We start from the raw sequence: 22530 nt of genomic DNA on the forward strand, positions 1-22530 counted from the left end.
CTTGTGAACCTTTACACTGAGACACACAAGCAAGTGACATGATCTGATAAGCACTATAGAAGATGCATATGCAAAGCACATCAGATAAAGAATGGAAAGAAGGCTTTGGTTCTGGTGGAGGGGATAGATAGAGGGCTATCAGCTACATAATTTTCAAAGGGAAAATGTGAGTGGACCTTAAGAGATGAGCAAGATTTCATTAAGCAGAGAAGAGGTGCCAGGGCCTTATGGACACCAGAAATGCAGGGACAGTCCGAAGATTAAAATCTAGGCTATATTCAAGAAACTGGCAGGAGACCTGCATAGCTAGAACATAATAGATGAAATAAGAATGAAAAGAACAGAATAGAATTAGCAGAGTCTTATACAGTATGCTTATAAGTTGGCATTTTTACTGTATAATGGGAAGCCATCAGAGGCTTCCAAGCAAGAGAAACATATGATCAAACAGGTATTCTCAACAAGCAGATAGTGTGCAGGATGGATCAGCAGATTTAAAACCAGAGGTTGGGAAAACATTGTAAAAGTTCTGGCAAGCGTTGATAAGGACCAAAATCAGAGTACATATAGTTAAGAATGGAAGGAATGCATGCTAGAGGCATTCCGGAGATAGACTCATCTACTGTGGCCAAATATATATAGGCACACTGTAGGCATTAAAGAAATATTTGATGAGTAAATGTGTATGCACATGTGTGTATGTATATGAGAGAGAGCTGAACAGCCAGAAAAGCAGCTGAAGATCACTGACGTTCCTAGCCAGTGTTGTCACAGTGAAAACAGGGCCATTTATACTATACCTTCTACAATCCGCCTCCTCAATAAATAATAATACCGACAATGAGCCAGTTTGCAAGTAGAGAATAAATTCATTTTGGACATGGTGATTCTGAAGTGGCTACTAGATAGCCAGAAGAAGATGAACAAAAGGTAATAACAGAAATGGAATTTGGAAAAGAAAATATTACTACACAGGCAACTGTTAAAACCATAGATGTAAATGCGATTACAAGTTGGGGCGCCTGGGTGGCTCAGTCGGTTCAGCGTCTGACTTGGGCTCAGGTCATGATCTCATGGTTTGTGAGTTCAAGCCCCATGTTGGGCTCTATGCTGACAGCAGCCTGGAGCCTGCTTCAGTTTTTGTGTCTCCCTCTCTCTCTGACCCTCCCCTGCTCGTGCTCTGTCTCTCTCTCTCTCTCTCTCTCTCTCTCAAAAATAAACATTAAAAAAAATATAAAAAAAAAAGAAGTAAATGTGATTACAAGAGAAAGTGCTCAGTAGAAAAAAAGAGCTGAAAATGGTGACCATTGCTCTTTCACATCATGGTACCTAATTACCAGGGTAAACTGACAGTGTTCATAGCACAGGTAAAGGGACTCATAGGCTTCCCCTGCTCCAAAACCCGCTGGTGGCCAAAGAACTTAAAGAATTAATAATAGGACCCATAACCCATTGATAGCACCCATGCCCCTGGGGTTGGTAAGCCCTTCTCTAGTAAATGCCACCTTCTAACAGGCTGCAGGAGGAGAAACTTTCAAAAGACCTTGATATTAGGCAAATCTAGATGTGAGACACTCTACAAGAAAATTGGCCTGACTCCTAAAAAGAAAAAAAAAAAGGTAAAATGGGGAAGGAGTCTATTTAAGACATGTAACAACCAAATATTGTATATGAAAATCTTGACTAGACTGTGGTTCAAATAAAAACAGCTACCCCCGAATAGCCAAAGTAATGCTGAAACAGAAAACCAAAGCTGGAGGCATCACAATTCCAGACTTCAAGCTGTATTACAAAGCTATAATCATCAAGACAGTATGGTAATGGCACAAAAACAGACACATAGGTCAATGGAACAGAATAGAGAAGCCAGAAATGGACCCACAAACGTTTGAGTCCCGCATCAGGCTCTGTGCTGACAAGTTCAGAGCCTGGAGCATGTTTGGGATTCTGTCTCCATCTCTCTAAGCTCCTCCCCAATTCAGGCATGCTCTCTCTCTCTCTCTCTCTCTCTCTCTCAAAAATAAACATTAAAAAAAAGTTATTTTAATTAAAAGAAAAAAGAAATGGACCCACAAACATATGGCCAACTAATCTTTAACAAAGCAGGAAAGAATATTCAATGGAAATAAGACACTCAGTTCAGCAAATGATGGTGGGAAAACTGAACAGCAACATGCAGAAGAATGGATCTGGACTATTTTCTTACACCATACACAAAAATAAACTCAAAATGGATGAAAGACCTAAATATGAGACAATAAACCATCAAAATCCTACATGAGAAAATAGGCAACAACCTCTTTGATCCAGCCACAGCAACTTCTTACTCAACACGTCTCCACAGGCAAGGCAAACAAAAGCAAAAATGAACTTTTGGAACCTCATCAAGATAAACAACTTCTGTACAGCAAAGGAAACAATCAGCAAAACTAAAAGGCAACCAAGAGAATGGGAGAAGATATTTGCAAATGACATATCAGATAAAGGGTTAGTATCTAAAATCTATAAAGAACTTACCAAACTCAACACCCAAAAAACAAATAATCCAGTGAACAAATGGGCAAAAGACAGGAATAGACACTTTTCCAAAAAAGACATCCAGATGGTCAACCAACACATGAAAAGATGCTCAACATAACTCATCATCAGAGAAATACAAATCAAAACACAATGAGATACCACCTCACACCTGTCAGAATGGCTAAAATGGAAAACTCAGGCAACAACAGATGTTGGCGAGGATGCAGAGAAAGGGGAACCCTTTTGCACTGCTGGTGGGAATGCAAACTGGTGCAGCCACTCTGGAGAACAGTATGGAGGTTTCTCAAAACATTAAAAAAGAGAGCCACCCTACAACCCAGCAATTGCACTAGTAGGTATTTATCCAAAGAATACAAAAATGCTGATTCAAAGGGGCACATGTACTCCAGGTTTATAGTAGCACTAACAACAACAGCCAAATTACAGAAAAAGCCCAAATATACATTGACTGATGAATGGATAAAGAAGATGTGGTAAATATATACAATGGAATATTACTCAGTAATCAAAAAGAATGAAATCTTGCCATTTGCAACAACGTGGATGGAACTAGAAGTGTATGATGCTAAGCGAAATAAGTCAGAGAAAGACAAATATATGATTTCACTCATATGTGAAATTTAAGAAATAAATCAGATGAACATAGGGAAAGGGAAGGAAGAATAAGATTAAAAACAGAGAGGGAGGCAAACCATAAGAGACTCTTAAATACAGAGAACAAACTGAGGGTTACTGGAGGGGTGTCGGGTAGGAGGATGGGCTAAATGGGTGATGGCCATTAAGGAGGGCACTTGTTATATATAAGCACTGGGTTTTATACGTAAGTGACCAATCACTAAATTCTACTCCCGAAACCATTATTACACTATATGTCAACTAACTTGGATTTAAATAAAAGGAAAAAAAAAAAAACAGCTAAAAAGCTTTATTTGTAGGACAGCAGTGAAAATCCATAGACTAGATGTATTTTATCGTGGCTAATTTAATTTTTTAATTTTAATTTAATTTTATTTTTTTTTTAAAGTTTCTATTTATTTATTTTGAGAGAGAGCAGAGGAAGGGCAGAGAGAAAGGGAGAGGGACAATCCCAAGCAGGCTTCATGCTGACAGCACAGAGTCCAATGCAGGGCTCAATCCAATGAACTGTGAGATCATGACCTGAGCCAAAATTGAGTCAGATGCTTAACTGACTGAGCCACTCAGGCACCCTGTGTTTTATTAATTTTCTTAAGTAGAGGATAATGGTATGATGGTTATACAGAATATCCTCATTGTCAGGAGATACACATTCAAGTACTTTGGGGTGGCATGTCATGACACTGGCAGCTTAATTTCAAATGGTCAATGTCAGCAAAAGACACACACACACACACACACTATATATATATATATATATATATATATATATATATATATATATATATATATATACACACACACACACACACACACAGAGTGAGAGATAAAGAAATACAGAAAAATGGTAACAAGACTGAAATCTAGGTGGAGGGTGTGTGGATGTTCATTATTCTACAGTTTAAACTTTTCCGCTTTTACAAAACTTTTCTTAATTTAAAAAAAAAAACGAAGAACAAAGTAACAAGCAGTAGTTAGCAAGTTAAAAGAAAAATAAGGAAGTTGTATACAAAAGCCAAAAGACAAGTATTAAAACGTAGCTGGGCAAAAGCATCCAATGTAGAAGCAAAGACAAAGAGGAGGGAATGGAGGAAAGCTGGTCGTATTTGGCAGCTGCTGGTGTTTCACAAGACCATGGACCAGTAGATTATGCACTTTGCGCTCAAACTCTCTCAAGGACTGTACTGTACTCTACTTTGTTATTAGAATTACTTGGAATTGACTCATGTCTTTTTTCCCCATCTCCAAATGAGGAAGGAGACTATCTTACTCATTTCTCTTTATTTTTTAGGAGCTAACAAAGTGCCTTGCAAATAGTAGAAACTAAACATTTGTTGCACTGAAATAAATGTTTTTATTAGTCTCAATCAACTTAAAAAATATTTTCAGCATAATAGAAAATCTGGAAAATTTTATTTCTTTAAAAGTTTATTTGGAGAGAGAAGGGGAAAGAGAGAGAGGGAAGGAGGGAAAGAGGGAGAGAGAATGAGTAGGAGAGGGACAGACAAAGGGAGAGAGAGAGAATCCCAAGCAGGCTCCGGGCTGTCAGCACAGAGCCTGATGTGGGGCTCAATCTCATGAAACCTGGGATCCTGACCTAAGCCAAAATCAAGAGTTGGATGCTTAACCAACTGAGCCACCCAGGCTCCATTTAAATTTTTTTTTTAAGTGAACTCTACACCCAGCGTGGGGCTTGAACTTACAACCCCAATATCAAGAACCTCATGCTCTACCAACTAAGCCAGCCAGGCACCCTACAGACACCAGTAGTTTTAATGGAAAAGTCATCATATCTAAAAAAATAATCAGAAAGCAAACTATCTCCTTCTAGGAGGAAAGGAGAAAAATAGAAATTACTTTCTCATTCTCAAATCTAGCACTGTCAGGTGAGATACAAGAACAACAACTTGCTCCTTTTAGGCCCATTTTCCTATTTCTGTCTTCACAAGATCATCCCAAATCATAAGTCTCAATGAAAAATAAATACTCAAAAGACAAATTAAGAGTCAAGATTGTAACCGGGGCACAGGGGTACAAGAGCACCTGGCCCCAGGGGTCCCAAACAGAGCAGGATCAGCCACATGCAGATCTCTCTTTCACCAGAGAAAGAGAAATAAGTGGTGAGGAACAAGAAAAGAATTCTATTCCAGGAGGCCAATGCCCAGAAGACAGCGGACTAGCATCCCGAAGACTGTCTCCAAAGTGCTGAAAATACTTCCAGGTTTATATAGGGAAAATGTGGGGCAAAGATGGGCGGGTACATGCAGGTAGGCAATGAAGGTCAAATCAATCACTGCTGGAGTCAATCACGGGTGGGGGTTTGCTGGCTCAGGGCTGCCCTCATTGCTCTAGTGGGTAGTTTCAGTTCCCATCACAGGATGCTTTGCCCTCAGGGTCTTCCGCTTGAGCCACAGACAAACTGGAAAGAACCCAACTGGAAAGTTTGAAGTCCAACCGTAGGCAGCCAAAGTCCTCTTTTAAGATGTGAAAATCAACACTTCAAATTGAAATACATGTTTTTCACCATACTACTTAAGTTTCTGCCAAACCTATACCACTGAGGAATCTTCTTTTGAGAAAATTTCAGTTTTGCATGTTTTCCTGGCTGACCTTAACTACTGTGATAATAGAAAATGTGATATTGTGATATAATAAGAAATATATATTTTGGTCTTCCTCCAGGATTCCTGGCTCATAGCTCCTAAAAGCCTTGCAATTTCCTAAGTGTTTAGAGCATAGAGTCATCTTTTATTATAATATTTGGTTTGTGTTCCTGGAATAGCTCCAGAAGGATAAAAGTGAAAGAACCGCTTTTGTTATTCATAACAAGTCCCTTTCAACTACACTGCGTTAAAGAGGTGATGCTTAGAAAGTCCCTGGATAACCACTGGATAGGGACTGGTTGATAGGGGGAAAACCAGGTGATGAGAACTTTCACTCCACCCCTCAACAGTACCCTCATCCCCAAGAAGTTGGTTGGAAGTGGAAAACCAATGGTCAACAACTTATTCCATCATGCCTACATGATGAAGCCTCCATAAAAAATCTCTGCAGTACACAGTTCTAGATTGGTCAACGGGAATACATCTGCTTGCCAGGAGGGTGGCACACCTCAAAACTCCATGGATACAAAAGTTCCTGTACTCCAGACCTTCCAGACATAGACCTAGCTCTATTTATTCTTCGTGTGGCTGTTCGTTTGTATTCTTTAATATATTCTTTGTAATAAAGTAGTAATCTAGTAATGAAACTGTTTTCCTGAGTTCTGTGAGCCATTCTAGCAAATGACTGAACCTGAGGAGAGGGTCCTTGGAATTCTCAATTTGTAGCTGAGTTGGACAGAAGTTGTGGGTGACTTGAGAACCCACCATCTTCTACTGGGGTCTGAGGTTGGGGGCAATCTTGTGAGACTGAGCCCTTAGTCTGTGGAGTCTGCACCAACTTCAAGCAGTTAGTGTCAAAATTGAGTTAAATTGTAGGATATCCAGCTGGCGTTGGAGAATTTGTCAGGATGAGGGAAAAAACCCACACATCTAGTGTCAGAAGTGTTCTGGAAAGTGTCGGATTTAAGCAGAATTGTGAATAGAAAGAGAAATAGAGTTTTCCCTTTCAGACAGTCTATTTAATAATATAGTAAGTATCCCTGCTAGAACCCAAACCATTCAAACCATTATAATCCACAATCTCTGAACAACATTTGAAAGAAAAAAGAGAAATCCTTTAAAGGACTTTACTTGAAACTTTAACCAGCAAGGCACATAAATCATAAAGTAAAAAGTCAGCTCTTAGCTATTAAGATTTAATTTTCTGGAGCACCTAGGTGGTTCAGTCAGTTGAGAGTCTGACTCTTGATTTTGGCTCAGGTCATGATCCCAGGGTCTTAGGATCAAGCCCCGCATTGCATTGGGCTCTGCACTGAGTATAGAGCCTGCTTAAGATTCTTCCCCTTGCCCCTCTCCTCTACCCTTGTTCTTGCTCTAAAATTTAAATTTTTTTTTTTTTTTTTTTTTTTTTTTTTTTTTTTAGTAAAAAAAGAATTAGGGGCATCTGGGTGGCTCAGTCAGTTGAGCGTCCAACTTCGGCTCAGGTCATGATCTCGCGGTCTGTAGATTCAAGCCCCATGTTGGGCTCTGTGCTGACAGCTCAGAGCCTGGAGCCTGCTTTGGATTCTGTGTCTCCTTCTCTCTCTCTCTCTGTACCTCTGCTGCTTACCCTCTGTCCCTCTCAGAAATAAATAAATATTTTTTAAAAAAAAGAATTAATTTTCTTTTAAAAGTTTCCATGAACAAAAACTAATTGGTTTGTATAAAAAATCAGGTAAACCTAATGTTGTCAAATGATCCATTTCATAAGAATGTCAACCTAAGATCAAATTTTAGTCACTAAAAAGCTAAAAAACAAGAAGTTAGAAATATAAAGCTGCTGCTCATCCAAGAAAAAAGATAAATACCAACAATAAGAGCCAGCCAAATCAACTTGGAGGGAAACAATATTTTTTCTGTTATCATTACATCACCTTTAAAACATAGAAATTAATATAATCCAATAGCACAGCACATTTATAATAAGAGTTGTAATAATAGCTACATTTACATAGTACTTAGTACGAGGCAGGCACCACTTTAAGAGTCTCAACTGTATTAACTCTTCTAATCCTCACAATATGCTGTGAAGCAGATACTATCACCATCTCACTGTACAGAGGAGGACACTGAAAACAGGGAGGTTAAGTAACTCACTCCAGATCACACAGCTAGGTAAGTGGCAGATTCAGGATTCACCTGGATCTAGGAAGTCTGTGTCCAGAGTCTGTGCTTTTAATCACGATAGCTTCATTTCTTGTTTCCCTTCTGGAAAAAGGGAATAGCATGTGTCAGATGCAGAAGAGTAAGATGCATTGGAAGTTCAGCAAGGCTGGTTGAAAACAGGTGAAAGCAAGTTAAAGCTGAAGGAGAAAAGAGGCAGGGCCAGAGCAAACAGAGCAGGTGAACCACATTAAGGAAACTGGACTTAATCCAAGAAAAGAAGGTTTTAAGCAATCTGTGTGTTTGTGATTCCGTGTTTCAGGTAAATTGAAGTTGAAAGGACTGTGGTATTGTCTAAATGGAGATGCCCAAAAGGCATTTGGATGAACCAGTATCTTAGAAGGGAGATGTGGACAGGAGATGGAGAGGTGAAAGCATTTAGAAAATGAAAGCATGAGAATAGCAGAGGACAGAACTCTGAAGAACATCATTGAAGAAAAAGGATCCTACAGTATTAACAATGTAAACTACGTGATTTGGTGCTTAGCACTGCTAAGTGGTTTCTAATTATTTACTTTACGCTTCTCTTTCCAAGTAAACACTAAGTTCACTGAAAACAATGAATGATACCTCCTATAGGCCTTTGCAAATCCACAGCATTTAGCATATTAATGGCTATTTGTGGGATACTTAACCAAATGAGATAAGGCAAAGGGATAAATACTTGATTTTACTTGATTTTAGGAAAATCCTTTTTAAAAGATTCCTTTGATCTTCCATTCCCCGCCCCCCCCCCACCCCCCCCCCACCCCCCCCCCCCCCCCAGGCTTTTGCTCTCTCTGCATTTGCTACACTGACTGCCCTAACCCAGCAAAGATAAGCTTCGGGACTGAGGACATGTTCCCATGCAGTGGTTCTGTGATCCACTCTCATACTCAAAACCTAATAAGCAAATCCAGTTGAAATGATTTTAAGAGGAAAATGGAGGAGAGGGGTTCTCATTTAAAATAAAAGACATGGGGCGCCTGAGTGGCCCAGTTGGTTAAACACCCGACTTTGGCTCAGGTCATGATTTCACAGTTCTTGAGTTCAAGCCCCGCGTCAGGCTCTGTGCTGACAGTTCAGAGCCTGGAGCCTGCTTCAGATGCTGTGTCTCCCTCTCTCTCTCTGCCCCTTTCCTGCTCACGCTCTGTCTCTCAAAACTAAATAAACATTAAAAAAAAAATTTTTTTAATAAGTAAAAGACAAAATTAGTTCTATTGCATTTTTCTACTACAGCAGAAATTTTTCTTACATTTTTATATTATACTGTCAAATCACAAAATACTTCCTGTTTGTGGTCCTCTGTCTTTCCCATGGTTATGAATCCCCCTGATCTGTCTTTCCCCTTATTAATCCTATCCATTAAGACAAGGTCAAGCTTTCCAGAAGTTTTGTGAACACTTTATCTCTTCTCTGCATTCACCAAGCACATCTCTGTACTATACACATGACATTCATCACATGCCACTTCATATGGTACTTTTCCACAATGTGTGACTTAGAGAGCATGGGATATGGAATTATACACCTATTATATATACTAAGTCACACAGCTAATAAGTTACTTACACCCTCAGGTTACCAGTTTTTGCATTTATGAATTGAGAATAATAGTAACAACAGTACACAGCTATTTTGAAAATAATTGAGATCACATATATAAAATGCTTAGCATGTGTCCAGCTAGAGGCTCAATAAATGTCAGTTCTTTTTTTTTAAGATTTTACATATATGAGCAATCTAAAAACCAAAACAAATGAAGAAATAACCCTTAAAATAAACTTAAATACAGAGAACAAACTGGTGGTTGCCAGAGGGAAGGTGGGTGGGGAGATGGGTGAAATAGGCAAATGGAATTAGGAGGTAGGAACTTTCAGTTATAAAATAAATAAGTCAGGGAGATTAAAAGTACAGCATAGGGGAGGGCACCTGGGTGGCTCAGTCGGTTAAGCGTCCGACTTCGGCTCAGGTCACGATCTCACTGTCCGTGGGTTCGAGCCCCGCGTTGGGCTCTGTGCTGACTGCTCAGAGCCTAGAGCCTGTTTCAGATTCTGTGTCTCCCTCTCTCTCTGACCCTCCCCCGTTCATGCTCTGTCTCTCTCTGTCTCAAAAATAAATAAATGTTAAAAAAAAAATTTTTTTTAAAAAGTACAGCATAGGGAATACAGTCAATATTTTAATAACATTGTACGGTGACAGATGGTGACAACACTTATCATGAAGAGCCCTGAATAATGTATGGAATTGTTGAATCACTATGTTGTCCACCTGAAACTAATATAACATTGTATGTTAATTGTACATCAATTAAAAAAAACATATAGTGCAGTATGGGGCACCTGGGTGGTTCAGTTGGTTAAGCATCCGACTTTGGCTCAGGTCATGATCTCCCAGTTTGTGAGTTCGAGCCCTGCGTCGGGCTCTGTACTGACAGCTCAGAGCCTGGAGCCTGCTTTGGATTCTGTGTCTCCCCCCTCTTTCTGTCCCTCCCCTGATCATGCTCTGTCTCTCTCTCTCAATAATAAATAAACATTAAAAAAATAAAAAAAAAAAAAAACATATAGCATAGTAAAGCAAAACAAGAATTCAGGCACCATGGAAATTCACCCTTTTAAAATGTATATTTCAGGGGCGCCTGGGTGGCTCAGTCCATTGAGCATCCGACTTCAGCTCAGGTCATGATCTCACAGCCCGTGAGTTCGAGCCCCGCGTCAGGCTCTGTGCTGACAGCTCAGAGCCTGGAACCTGCTTCGGATTCTGTATCTCTGTCTCTCTCTGCCCCTCCCCTGTTCATGCTTGTCTGCTCACTCTCGCTCTCTCTCTCTCTCTCTAAAATAAGTAAACATTTAAAAAATTGCAAACTTTCTTTAAGATAATATGAAAGAAGAAACCTGTGAGTAAACATTTCAATTAGAATGCTTAGGAAGGGATACAGGAATATGAGTTTTTGGCAAATAACAGCAAAAATGAAACATAACATTTGAAATTAACATTTCCTATATGGATAATAGTTTTCTGAGTGGAGGTGTCATCATGTGTGCCTTCACAGCCATCACAATACCTAGCAACTAACAATCAAATAATTTATGGATTAATTGATAAGAGGGCTGACGTTAATGGTTATCTACCTTTTCTAATAAAATGGAGGTTTACAGTAAGAGTCTCAAATTAAGTTTTTCATTCAACAAATAGTTTTGCCTATGGCAGTGCATATTGGACCCTACAAGGATTATAATAATATATTGAGGTAAAATATTCGTCCTACAGAAGTTCACAAAAGAGTGGAGGAACTAAGAAATGTGTGCAGTTACGATATAACATAAAATATAAAAAACTGCCTGAATCCCACGATTTAAAATATTTTTAAAACCATCGATTTAATCCTATCTTTCTTACAGAAGATTCAATGAGAGGAAGAGAGTGGGAGGAAGAGAAAGAGTCCTCCTATGACCTAATATGAGCAGTACATTACATCTCTTATACTATTGATTAGGATAATCTATTAAGATTGTTATACTCCATGGAAAGAAACTAGATGGCTTCCCTAAGATCAGAAAAAGGCACTCCTATTCAATATCATACTGGAAGTCCTAGCTAATACAGTAAAATAAGGAAATAAAAAGTATACTAATTAAGGAGGAAGAAACAAAACTCTCTGTTTACAGATGATATGATTATCTTTGGAGAAAATACCAAAGAATCAACAAAAAAAAAAAAAAAAAAAGAAAAAAGAAAAAAGAAAAAAAACCTCCTGGCACAAATAAATGATTATAGCAAGGTTTCAGGATACAAGGTTAGTATACAAAAGTCAATTACTTTCTTGTATATCAACAATGAAAAGTTGGAGTTAAAATTAAATTTAAAACATAATAACATTTACATTAGCTCCCCCCAAAATGAAATACTTTTGTATAAATCTAACAAAGGATGTACAAGATCTATATAAGGAAAACTGAGGAAAGAAATCAAGAAAGATCTAAATAAAGGGAGAGAGGGGCGCCTGGGTGGCGCAGTCGGTTAAGCGTCCGACTTCAGCCAGGTCACGATCTCGCGGTCCGTGAGTTCGAGCCCCGCGTCAGGCTCTGGGCTGATGGCCTGGAGCCTGTTTCTGATTCTGTGTCTCCCTCTCTCTCTGCCCCTCCCCGTTCATGCTCTGTCTCTCTCTGTCCCAAAAATAAATAAAAAACGTTGAAAAAAAAATTTAAATAAAGGGAGAAAGATTCCATGTATATGACTATGAATACCCCAATTGACAAGATATCTGTTCTTCCCAACTTAATCTATAGATTCAACACAATCCCAATCAAAATCCCAGCCAACTATTTTGTGGACATTGACAAAATGTCTCAAGTTGACATGGAAAAACAAAAGACTCAGAATATCCAACACAATTTTGAAGAAGAAAAAGGCAAAAGACTGACATTATCCAACTTCAAGACTTACTATAAAGCTACAGTAATCAAGACAGGGTAGCACTGGGACACCCGGGTGGCTCAGTTGGTTAAGCGTCAGACTTTGGCTCAGGTCATGATCTCATGGTTTGTGAGTTTGAGCCCTGCATTGGGCTCTGTGCTGACAGCTCAGAGCCCGGAGCCTGCTTCAGATTCTGTGTCTCCCTCTCTCTCTACCCCTTCCCTGCTTGCACTGTCTCTCTCTCTCTCAAAACTGAATAAACGTTTAAAAAAAAAAAAAAAAAAGACAGGGTAGCATTGGCAAAAGAATAGGAAATAGATTGATAGGATGGAATGGAGAGCCCAGAAATAGACCAACACAAATACAGTCAAATGATCTCTGTCTGACAAAGGGACAAAGGACAACATGAGAGAAAAAACAGTATTTCAACAAATGGTGCCTAAACAAATGGGACATCCACATAAAAAAAAAATTAATCTAGACACAGACCTTATACCCTTCGCAAAAATTAGTTCAAAATGGAACACAGATCTAAATGTAAAATATAAAACAGTAAAACTCCTATAAGACAATGTAGGAGAAGATCCAGATGATCTTGAGTTTGGAGATGACTTTTGACTAAAATTAAAAATTTCTCTGCAAAAGATACTTTCAAGAGACTAAAAAGACAAGTCACAGACTGGGCGAAAATATTCGCAAAATATATATCAACTAAAAGACTGGTATTCAAAATATACAATTTGATATTGTTAAAACTCAATAAGGGACCCCATTTATTGAGGTGAAATGACCCCATTTTAAGGCACCTGGGTGGCTCAGTTAGTTAAGTGTCTGACTGGGCTCAGGTCACGATATCGCGGTCCGTGAGTCTGAGTCCCACATCGGGCTCCATGCTGACACCTCAGAGTCTGGAGCCTGCTTCGGATTCTGTGTCTCCCTCTCTCTCTGTCCCTCCCCAACTCACACTGTGTCTTTGTCTCTCAGAAATGAATAAACATTAAACAAAATTTTTTTTTTAACGGGCAGAAGACCTACACAGACATCTCACCAAAGAAGATATGCAAATGACAAATAAGCATATGAAAAGATGGTCAACATCATATGTCATTACAGGGCTGCAAATTAAAACACAAAACAAGATAGACCCACTTAAATATAGTCAAATGATTTCTGACAATGGGACAAAGGATATACCTATTGGAATGGCCAAAACCCAGAAAATCAAATGCTAACAAGGACGTGAAGCAATAGGAGAGCCACTTAATTGTTGGTGGAAATGCAAAATGATACAGCCACTTTGGAAGAGTTTGGCAGTTTCTTATAAAACCAAACATTCTCTTATCATACGATCCAGCAATTACACTCCTTGGTATTTACCCAAATGAACTAGAAACTATGTCCACACAAAAACTGGCACATGAATGAATGTTTATAGTAGCTTTCCTCATAATTGCCAAAACCTGGAAGCAATCAAGATATCCTTCAGTAGGTGAATGGATAAATAAATTGTGGTCCATCCAGACAATGAAATGTTATTCAGCACTAAAAAGAAATGAGCTATCAAGCCATAGAAGGGCATGGAGGAAGCTTAAATGAAGGAAGCTAATCTCAGGCTACATGCTGTATGATTACAACTATGCCATTCTGAAAAAGGTAGAACTATAGAGACAGGAAAAGATCAATGGTTGCCAGGGACCCAAAGGAAAGAAGCCAGGGATAAATAAGTGGAGCCCAGGATATGTTCAGGGCAACAAAATTACTCTGTTTGATATCATATTAGTGGATACATATGATTATACGTTGTCAAACCCACAGATTATACAACCCAAAGAGTGAACCTTAAGGTAAACTGTGGGCTTTAATTAATAATAATCTAACAATACTGTCCCATCAATTATAGCAAATGTACCACACTAATGCAAGATGGTTAAGGTGGGGGAGTAAGGGGGTATATGAAAACTCTCTGTACTTTCCACTCAATTTTTCTATAAACTTAAAACTGCTCTAAAAAATAAAGACAATCATTTTTGAAAAAATATTTTAGAACCATCTATTTCATCACATCGCATCTCATAGAAATTGGGGGATAAGGACATGGGGAGGAGAGTCTTTCTCTGCCTTGATAGAAGCAGAACTTTTATCTTTATAAACATTCTTTTATCTTTAACTTTATATCTTATATCTTTTATGCTAGTGCTTAGGGTAATATATTGAGATTCTCAACTGGTAACAAAATATACCACACTCAGGTTAGTTAAGCAAATATAAGGCTGCATAATTCAACAGTAGTGAATATAGCCAACTAGCCTGAAAATGAAGCATGAAAAGGCCTTCAAGAAATTACTTCTAATATTGTCAGTAAATAGAAAATATCCTCCAACTGGCCACTGAAAAGTAAAAGAAAGGAGAAATGGCCTAAGAGGTAAAATTGCAGCTAACTACAATAAACAGTCTGAAACTCATTTATCTCCCCATTAACTATCTCCTAGTTAATAAAAGCTTCTCTGAATAGGAGGAAAGAGAAAGAAATAGTTACATTCGGTTGATTATAAAATGGAATGATCCTGTGTTGGGCACAGAGTAGAAATTTACCAAATATGTACTACCCTAACTTCACATAAGGTGTACAACCTGCATTTAAAATATAAGGTATAGCCACTACAGATGAAATTTCCAGAAGAAATAAGAAAGCCATTCCTGTAATCCCATTCAGAATCTATCTAAAAACTAGCCACATTATGAACATTATGTCTTAGACTACAACATTTTGTCAGCTGCTATAGATCTTTAAAAGCAAAACAAACGACAACAAAAAGCCTCTATTCAAGCATCATCGAAGAAAGTTCGTAAGTGGTTTTACAAATTCACAGAAAGTACTATCTATACTAACTGGCACATAAAAGGTAAAACGTTTCTATTGTTGTTAAAAAAAAAAAAAAAAAAAAAGTCAAAGGAGCATTACCCCGGAAAGGTGTGTCACATTATTTTCTTTAAAAGTAACTCATTAAGAAGGTCTCTATAAAAACATATTTTACAAATATGTGGGATGTGTTTGTTTCTCTCCTGAGACAAGAACTAACTTGAGAGAAGAGCATATTAACACATTCTGAAGAGAGAAGTAATTAACATATTGGAAACTAACATTTTTGGCACATGGGACCTACAGCAAGAATGTCTATCCTCTAGTCATGAGTCATGGACTAGGCTGCCTCTATTGTGAAGCAATCTTTCAGTAAAAGGAGCAGCAGGGAAGAATACAACATATGAATAATGCCTTGGACAACTTCCCAGGAAGAAATCATCACGAAGCTAGGTCTGAGAAAGCGAGGCAGTAGAAACCATACATTATGATGCTCTCTTTTCTTAATCACTCCTACTCTTTAGTTAACAGCAGAGAGTGAAATTCAGTCTTTAGTTCTATCTAAAGGTTTATATTTTGTACGGATTTTAATAATACTAAATAAAATTATAGAACCTGGTCTTTAATTTTGTGAATTATTTAATGCATCATTATAAATTATTTTGTGGCGACATTTGTGACGAGTTCTCACCTGTCACATACCCACCCCAGCACACACACACAGTGACACCAGAAGGCAACACTCTGCTTTACCTTCTGCTGAAAAGTCTGCTACCTCCAACGCTTGAGGTCCATACACGAAGCCCTCCTGGAATCTATGAACACAGCAGAGGCAAAAGGCAGAGAAGTTTATGTAGATTTAAAGTTACACTGCCCAAAACATAAAATGCCAAATGCCTATCACAAGTCTACATATCTGCCAAGGAAATCAGATCTCAGATTTGACAATGAGCAAATCAACAGTATACTGATAATATTCAGAGTTCATTATATGTTATGCAGCTAATTACACGAAAAAAAAAGAAAAGTTGAGCCTTATTTAATTTATATTCTCACCAAAAGAAGTGACTTGTACTACTGGAGATACTAAGAGGAGCAACAAGGTAGGAATTCATATATGCCAAAAGTAACTAATTTTTAAAATTACGTGAGAGAGGGGGGACCTGGCTGGTTCAATTGGTAGAGCATGCAACTCTTGATCTCAGGGTCGTGAGTTCAAGCCCCATGCTAGATGTAGAGGTTACTTATAAATAATAAATATTAATAAATTAATAAATAATGAAATTAAGTGAAGAGCCAATACATACATTAAGAATATAAGAGCAGTTAAGCAGAAAAATATTCTTCACATCATGAAATGTGATAGACCCTACAGCTCAAGGTACATTCTTTCTAGGACCCGAGATTGTTGGGGCTACAGAAGAAAAACAATTAGAAACAGATCTGGAAGAGGACAAGGCAGAGGAAAAAGGGAAAAGTAGAACCGTAAAGATATTCTAATGCCAAGATTTAATTTAAGTTGGACAGTAATGTTGAAATGAGCAAGGTACTACATATGCTAGGCAGTAAGGGAGAAATCTACCTTTTCCAATATTATAAAATAAATATAAGTATGAAACATGAAAACCTTTTCAGAGAACACCCTTGTAAAAAAAAATTAAGGATATAATCAGGTAAAATCTTTAGAACTCAGATTTCACTCATTCTTTTCTTTTGTAGGATAAAAGACTTACAAAATGCAGCTGATGTAGATGGGCAGGAATTAGATAATTTTACTAGCTATTAAATTTAAAAGAGGGGGGGTGCCTGGTGGCTCAGTCAGGTTAAGCGTCCAAATTCGGCTCAAGTCGTGATCTCACAGTTTGTGGGTTCAAGCCCCGCACTGGACTCTGTGCTGACAGCTCAGAGCCTGGAACTGTTTCGGATTCTGTGTCTCCCTCTCTCTGCCCCTCCCTGGCTCACACTCTGTCTCTCTGTCTCTCAAAAATAAACATTAAAAAAATTTCTGTTTAATTTAAAAGAGGGGGGCATGTTATCTTTATGTAATATTTAGAAATCCTTAAAAATGTCATCAAATAATTAGGGAAGAAGAAACAAAGTGTTGCCTTAAAACATGTTATGTCAAGGAAGAAATAATATTATAAAACATTTGCCCTAAAGTCAGATGGCTTCAGTTCAAGTTCCAGATAAACCATTCAATTACTTTGAGACATCAAGCAGGTCACTTAATCTCTTAGCACAACCAGAGTTGTTCAATGAGGACTCCTTCACCATCTCACAGATTTATACTGAATATCAAATGAAATAAGATATTAAAAATCACAGAATGCTATATTTTGTAAAAATTTAAATCAGTGCATCTGACTTAAATTACCAACTTAATGAAAGCTGTTATAGGGGCACCTAGGTGGTTCAGTCGGTTAAGCATCTGACTTCAGTTCAGGCCATGATCTCATGGTTCATGAGTTCAAGCCCCGCATTGGGCTGTCTGCTGTCAGCTCAAGAGCCCACTTGGAATCCTCTGTCTCCCTCTGTCTCTGCCCCTCCCCCACTCATTCTTATTCTCATTCTCTCTTTCTCTCTCAAAAATAAATAAGAATTTTTTTTTAAGTTGTTAGAGGGAATACAGAGCACCAAACCAAGGAATCTGGGGAACCAGATGGGGAAGGAAGCCCAAAGCAAAAAGACTAAGCTGACCAAAAGAGCCTAGAGTAGTTGTCAGGGCTAAATGGCAGCCTGAAAAATCACAGTCTCCAAGAGACGATTGTACCATATTACTAATTTAGCTATTTGCCCAACATCATCTGCTTCAGATTTATCTTCTCTTAATTCCCAAAACAATCTTATAGACTGCACCCTCCGCTAAAACACTGCTTGTGACATTCTAAGCTAAGGATCTAAGACACTAAGTTACTTACTTGCATATATTTCTAAAAACCAAGCTGATAAAATCCTCCCCCCATAAAACAATAAGGGCAGCAAAGTCTACTATGAGATGCATGATGTGCCAGGAACAATTCCAAGAGCTCCACAGGTATTAAGTCATTCGGTCTTCACAACTCTGAGGTATTATCCTCACTTTACAAATAAAGAAACTGAGACACAAGACCTTAAGAAACTTGCTTAAACACACACAGCCAGAAGTAGCAGATGTGCAATTCAAACGACTACTTAGTCACTGTATCATCCAGACTATGAAACTAAAATCATATAAACCAGGCACTTCTCTATATGTAAGAAACCAAACAATTATAAATGTTCGTAAGTTCAATCATGCTATATAGATTCTTCAGCATTTGTAACATTTTCCTGGGAACTTAAAATTCAAATGATTGTTGTACAAAATGTGTTAAAAAAAAAAAAAGGGAAATGTTTATGACTCCAATCATGAGTAATATATATATGGTCATACATCTCCAAATAACATTAAAATAATATTGGTGTTAGAGTAGCACTGGTGATTTTGTTCCATTTTTTTAAATCGCTGCCATATGGGGCACCTGGCTGGCTCAATTAGTAGAATATGCGACTTGATCTCAGGGTCGTGAGTTCGAGCCCCATGTTGGGCAAGGAGCCTACTTAAAGTTAATTAATTAATTAAATAAAACTGCCGCCATGTGATTATATAACTCACTCTTAAATATTTTATAAGCTTTAAAAAAAATTCAACACAATGAGATACTATCACACGCCCATTAAGATGGCTACTAACAATTTTTTTTTTTTAAGGTGGAAAATAGTGTTGGTGAGGATATGGAGAAATTGGAATCCCTGTGTGTTGTTGGTGAGAATGCAAAATGGGGTAATTGCAAAGAAAACAGTATGGCAGTTCCTCAAAAATTTAACAATAAAATTACCATAGTATCCAGCAATTCTACTTCTGGGTATATAGCCAAAGGGATTCAAAGCAGGGACTCTCAAAGAGATATTTATATGCCCATATTCATAGCAGCATTATTCATAATAGCCTAAAACTGGAACTCAACCAAGTCTCCATTGATGGGTAAATGGATAAACAAACTGTGGTATAGTTGAGGCATACCTCCTGTAATCTCCAGTGATGGAGGCACCCACTTCACTGGGCACATCATACAAGCCTTAATGAAAGACTTGCAAACTTCTCTGAATTTTCATTGCCCTTATCACCCTCAGTCATCGGTCAAGGTTGAAAGAACTAATGGGATCCTCAAACTTAAAACTTCTAAACTTGACGAAACTCCTGGACTTTCCTGGCTAAGCTATTGCTTTTGATCTTGCTGACTGTTCCCAGTTTCCCCTTTGGAAAACAAACTCATTCCACATGAGAAAATCACCAAGAGAACAATGTCTATCACCTTCTGCTGATCCCTTGTTATTTCAGCCTAGTATGACCAGCTACTATAAGTCTCTAATGTCTTACGCTCAAGCCTATCATTAACAGGTTAAAGAAGCCATCCCAGATCCCAATTCAAAGGATCCCATTGGTCACATTCTAGGCCTGGTGATTGGATATTCCAGAAACATCATCAAAGGACACCAGCCCTCAAACCTCATTGCAAGGGACCTTACCAAGTGCTCCTGACCACGGACACTGCTGCAAAATTAAAAGGCATTGAGCCTTGAATACACATCTCACAAAAGGCTCCACCCGACATCCAGTGCTGCACAGACAGGGGAGACCCGCCAAATCAATTTGATGAGGAAGAGAAGTAGCTGACATCAAGGTAGACTGTTACTGCCCAGGACCATGGATCAAGATTTCATACTTTAACTAAACACGAAACTCTTTCTTCTCTTCCTTTCCTTTCCTCTGGCATTGGCTTGGAAAGATAACATACTCATCTTTACCTCCCAGGCCATAACTAAGGAGGTAACTTCTGGAAACTAGAACAACCATTTATATCAGGCTAGGAGAAAATCTATGCCTCTAACTTTTATTAAGCAAAATAAGACATCTCACTGGCAGGCTCCCCTATACTTAACATTGCTGACTTAAAAAGGAACTAGCAGGAGATATTCACGATTCAGGATTCACTTCTTTGACAGGTCCCTATTTCCCTGGTTAGGGATAAATGTAATGAGGCTATGATCAAGAACTTCTCCTTAATTCTTAAAATTATTGCAAAATCTGCAAAAGCAATAGCAGCCCAAAAGAGGTCCTTAGACTTTCTAGCCAGAGTTTTTCTTGATAATAGGATAGCTCTTGATTATCTTTTAGCTGAGCAAGGAGGTGTTTACGCTATAGCCAATACCACTAGTTAATTATAGCTGGATTAACATTTCTGGGGAAGCTGAAACTTAACTACGTAAGATCACTGGGCAGGCCACGTGGCCAAAAAAAGGTGACTCATTCAGCAGGTCTTTCTTTGATCCATATGATTTAATTTGTTTGGGTCTTGGGGACCATGGCTCCAAAATGCACTCCAAACATTAGAAATTATCCATTTATAGTAATCGTAATAATCTCACTGGCAAATTGCATTCTCAAAAAAACTCTAAGCGCCTGTTGGCAGCCACTAACCACCAAGCAAATGATCTCCCTAAGACGGGGATGTCAGGAGAAACAACAACAACAACAACAACAAGAAGGATGACTGACTTAAAAACCGCAAACCTGAAGCTGTTGCTTGTGAATATCACAGAGATTAGGCCAAAAACATGACCTATGGATACCACATAAAGAAACAGCAACAACAACTGTGGGAACTTTCCAGAGCAATAGCTGAGAGTAGTGCCAATGCCTTAAATTTTGAGCACATCTCTCAGTTAAACTGAGAGTCTAATCCCAAGGAGGTAACTGTTAAAAAGAAAATCAAAAGTCCTAAGAGGCATCACTTAATTTAAGGCCCCAAGTCAGTAAACCAGGGCTTAACACCAGATCTAAATGTAGTTTCAACTTCCCTAGAAATGTAAGTCTTAACTAGTCAGTCAAAAATTTTCTGATCATCACCACTGAGGTGTGCCACGGGCCTTCTCCATCCCTCAAAAGAAGATATGGTGATCTGCATAATAAGACCTCCAGCCCATTCCTTTAAGGACACATGATCTTGCCTGAAACAGTCCTTTCTTCTCTTTTGCTTAGAACTCTCTTGCCCCACCCTCTTTCCTATAAAAACCTTCCATTTTGTTCAACTTCTCAGAGCACCTCTCTACTTGCTGGATGAGATGCTACCTGATTCATGAATCATTTAATAAAGCCAATTAGATCTTCAAACTTTCTTTTTTAATGTGGTATAAACTCGGGGCACCTGGGTGGCTCAGTCAGTTGAGCACCTGACTCTTGATTACCACCCCAGTCGTGATCTCCTAGTTGTGAGATCAAGCCCCTCGGGGGCTCCACAGGGGGCATGGAACCTGCTTGAGAGTCTCTTTTTCCCTCTCCCTATGCCCCTCCCCCACTCACACTCTTGCTCTCAAAAATAAATAAACATTAAAAAAATAAAATAATGTTTTAAAATGTCTAAATGTGGTGTATGCTTTCCGACACATACTACAACATAGATTAACCTTAAGGATATTATGCTAGACGCAGTAAGTAAGTCACAAAAGGACAAACACTGTGTGATTCTACTTCTATTGAGGTAGTGGACAAATGCATAAAGACAAAGTAGGATGGAAGTTGCCAGAGCCTGGGGGAAAGGGAGAAATGTGGAGTTATTCTTTAAAGATACAGGGTTTCCGTTTTGCAAGATGAAAAGAGTTCTGTGGATGGATGGTGGTGACAGCACACAAAACTATGAATGTACTTAATGCCACTGTACAGTTAAGAATGATTAAAATGGTAAATTTTGTGTGCATTTTACCCCATTTAAAAAAAAAGTCACCATGTGCCAAGTGTATAAAACCTACAGTATAGAGCAGAAAAATAAAACCACTCATGATTTCATCTTCAAGAAAAACTAATTGCAAATCCCCTTTGAATGTATGTTACCCAGTTGAAAAAGCCACGCTGGATAGTTTTTTGGAATGTAATTCCTATCGATGCCATTCTTATCAATGTTCCTCGTTAGTACCAAAATCTTTAATTTTTCTAAAAGCGTGGAAAGATTTGTAACTCAAGGATTAAAATCATTCAAGCACGATTTTTACTCCCAGAACTTGAACTAGCATGGTATCAAAACCATGGCTTCGACCCTCTAGGTTTCTCCTCAGAATAGCTTCTCTACTTAGTTACCAAACAGTTACATTTCTTGCACTTCAAGACTATCAACCAAATCTCTTCTGTAAGAGACTAAGCTACTACTACTTAGCAGCTGTACTAAACTGGTCTCCCCACCTCCACTCTCAATCCTCTCTGTGGCAGACACTGCTGGC

The 22530-nt window shown here is 38.4% G+C and overlaps 1 protein-coding gene across 23 annotated transcripts in view; it reads right to left on the minus strand.

The window, feature by feature from the left end:
• Window positions 1-22530, minus strand: part of CDK19 (cyclin dependent kinase 19) — a 189538-nt gene that overhangs the window by 125440 nt on the left and 41568 nt on the right. For 11 of the 23 annotated variants that reach the window (XM_042939597.1, XM_042939574.1, XM_042939596.1 and 8 more), the window contains 2 exons: window positions 15991-16052; window positions 7959-8027 (listed from right to left, as the gene is read on the minus strand). The exons of 4 other annotated variants lie outside the window; for them this stretch is intronic. Coding sequence is in view for 8 of the 19 variants with exons in the window: in XM_042939574.1 (XP_042795508.1) it covers window positions 7959-8027; window positions 15991-16052 (131 nt within the window). In the remaining 11 variants the exon portion in view is untranslated. Of the gene's footprint in view, window positions 1-7916; window positions 8028-15990; window positions 16053-22530 lie in introns of those variants that run through there. 8 more of the 23 variants (XM_042939575.1, XM_042939592.1, XM_042939587.1 and 5 more) reach the window with 2 other exon arrangements.

The sequence above is a fragment of the Panthera leo genome, chromosome B2 (genome assembly GCF_018350215.1).
Source record: "Panthera leo isolate Ple1 chromosome B2, P.leo_Ple1_pat1.1, whole genome shotgun sequence".
NCBI lineage: Eukaryota > Metazoa > Chordata > Mammalia > Carnivora > Felidae > Panthera > Panthera leo.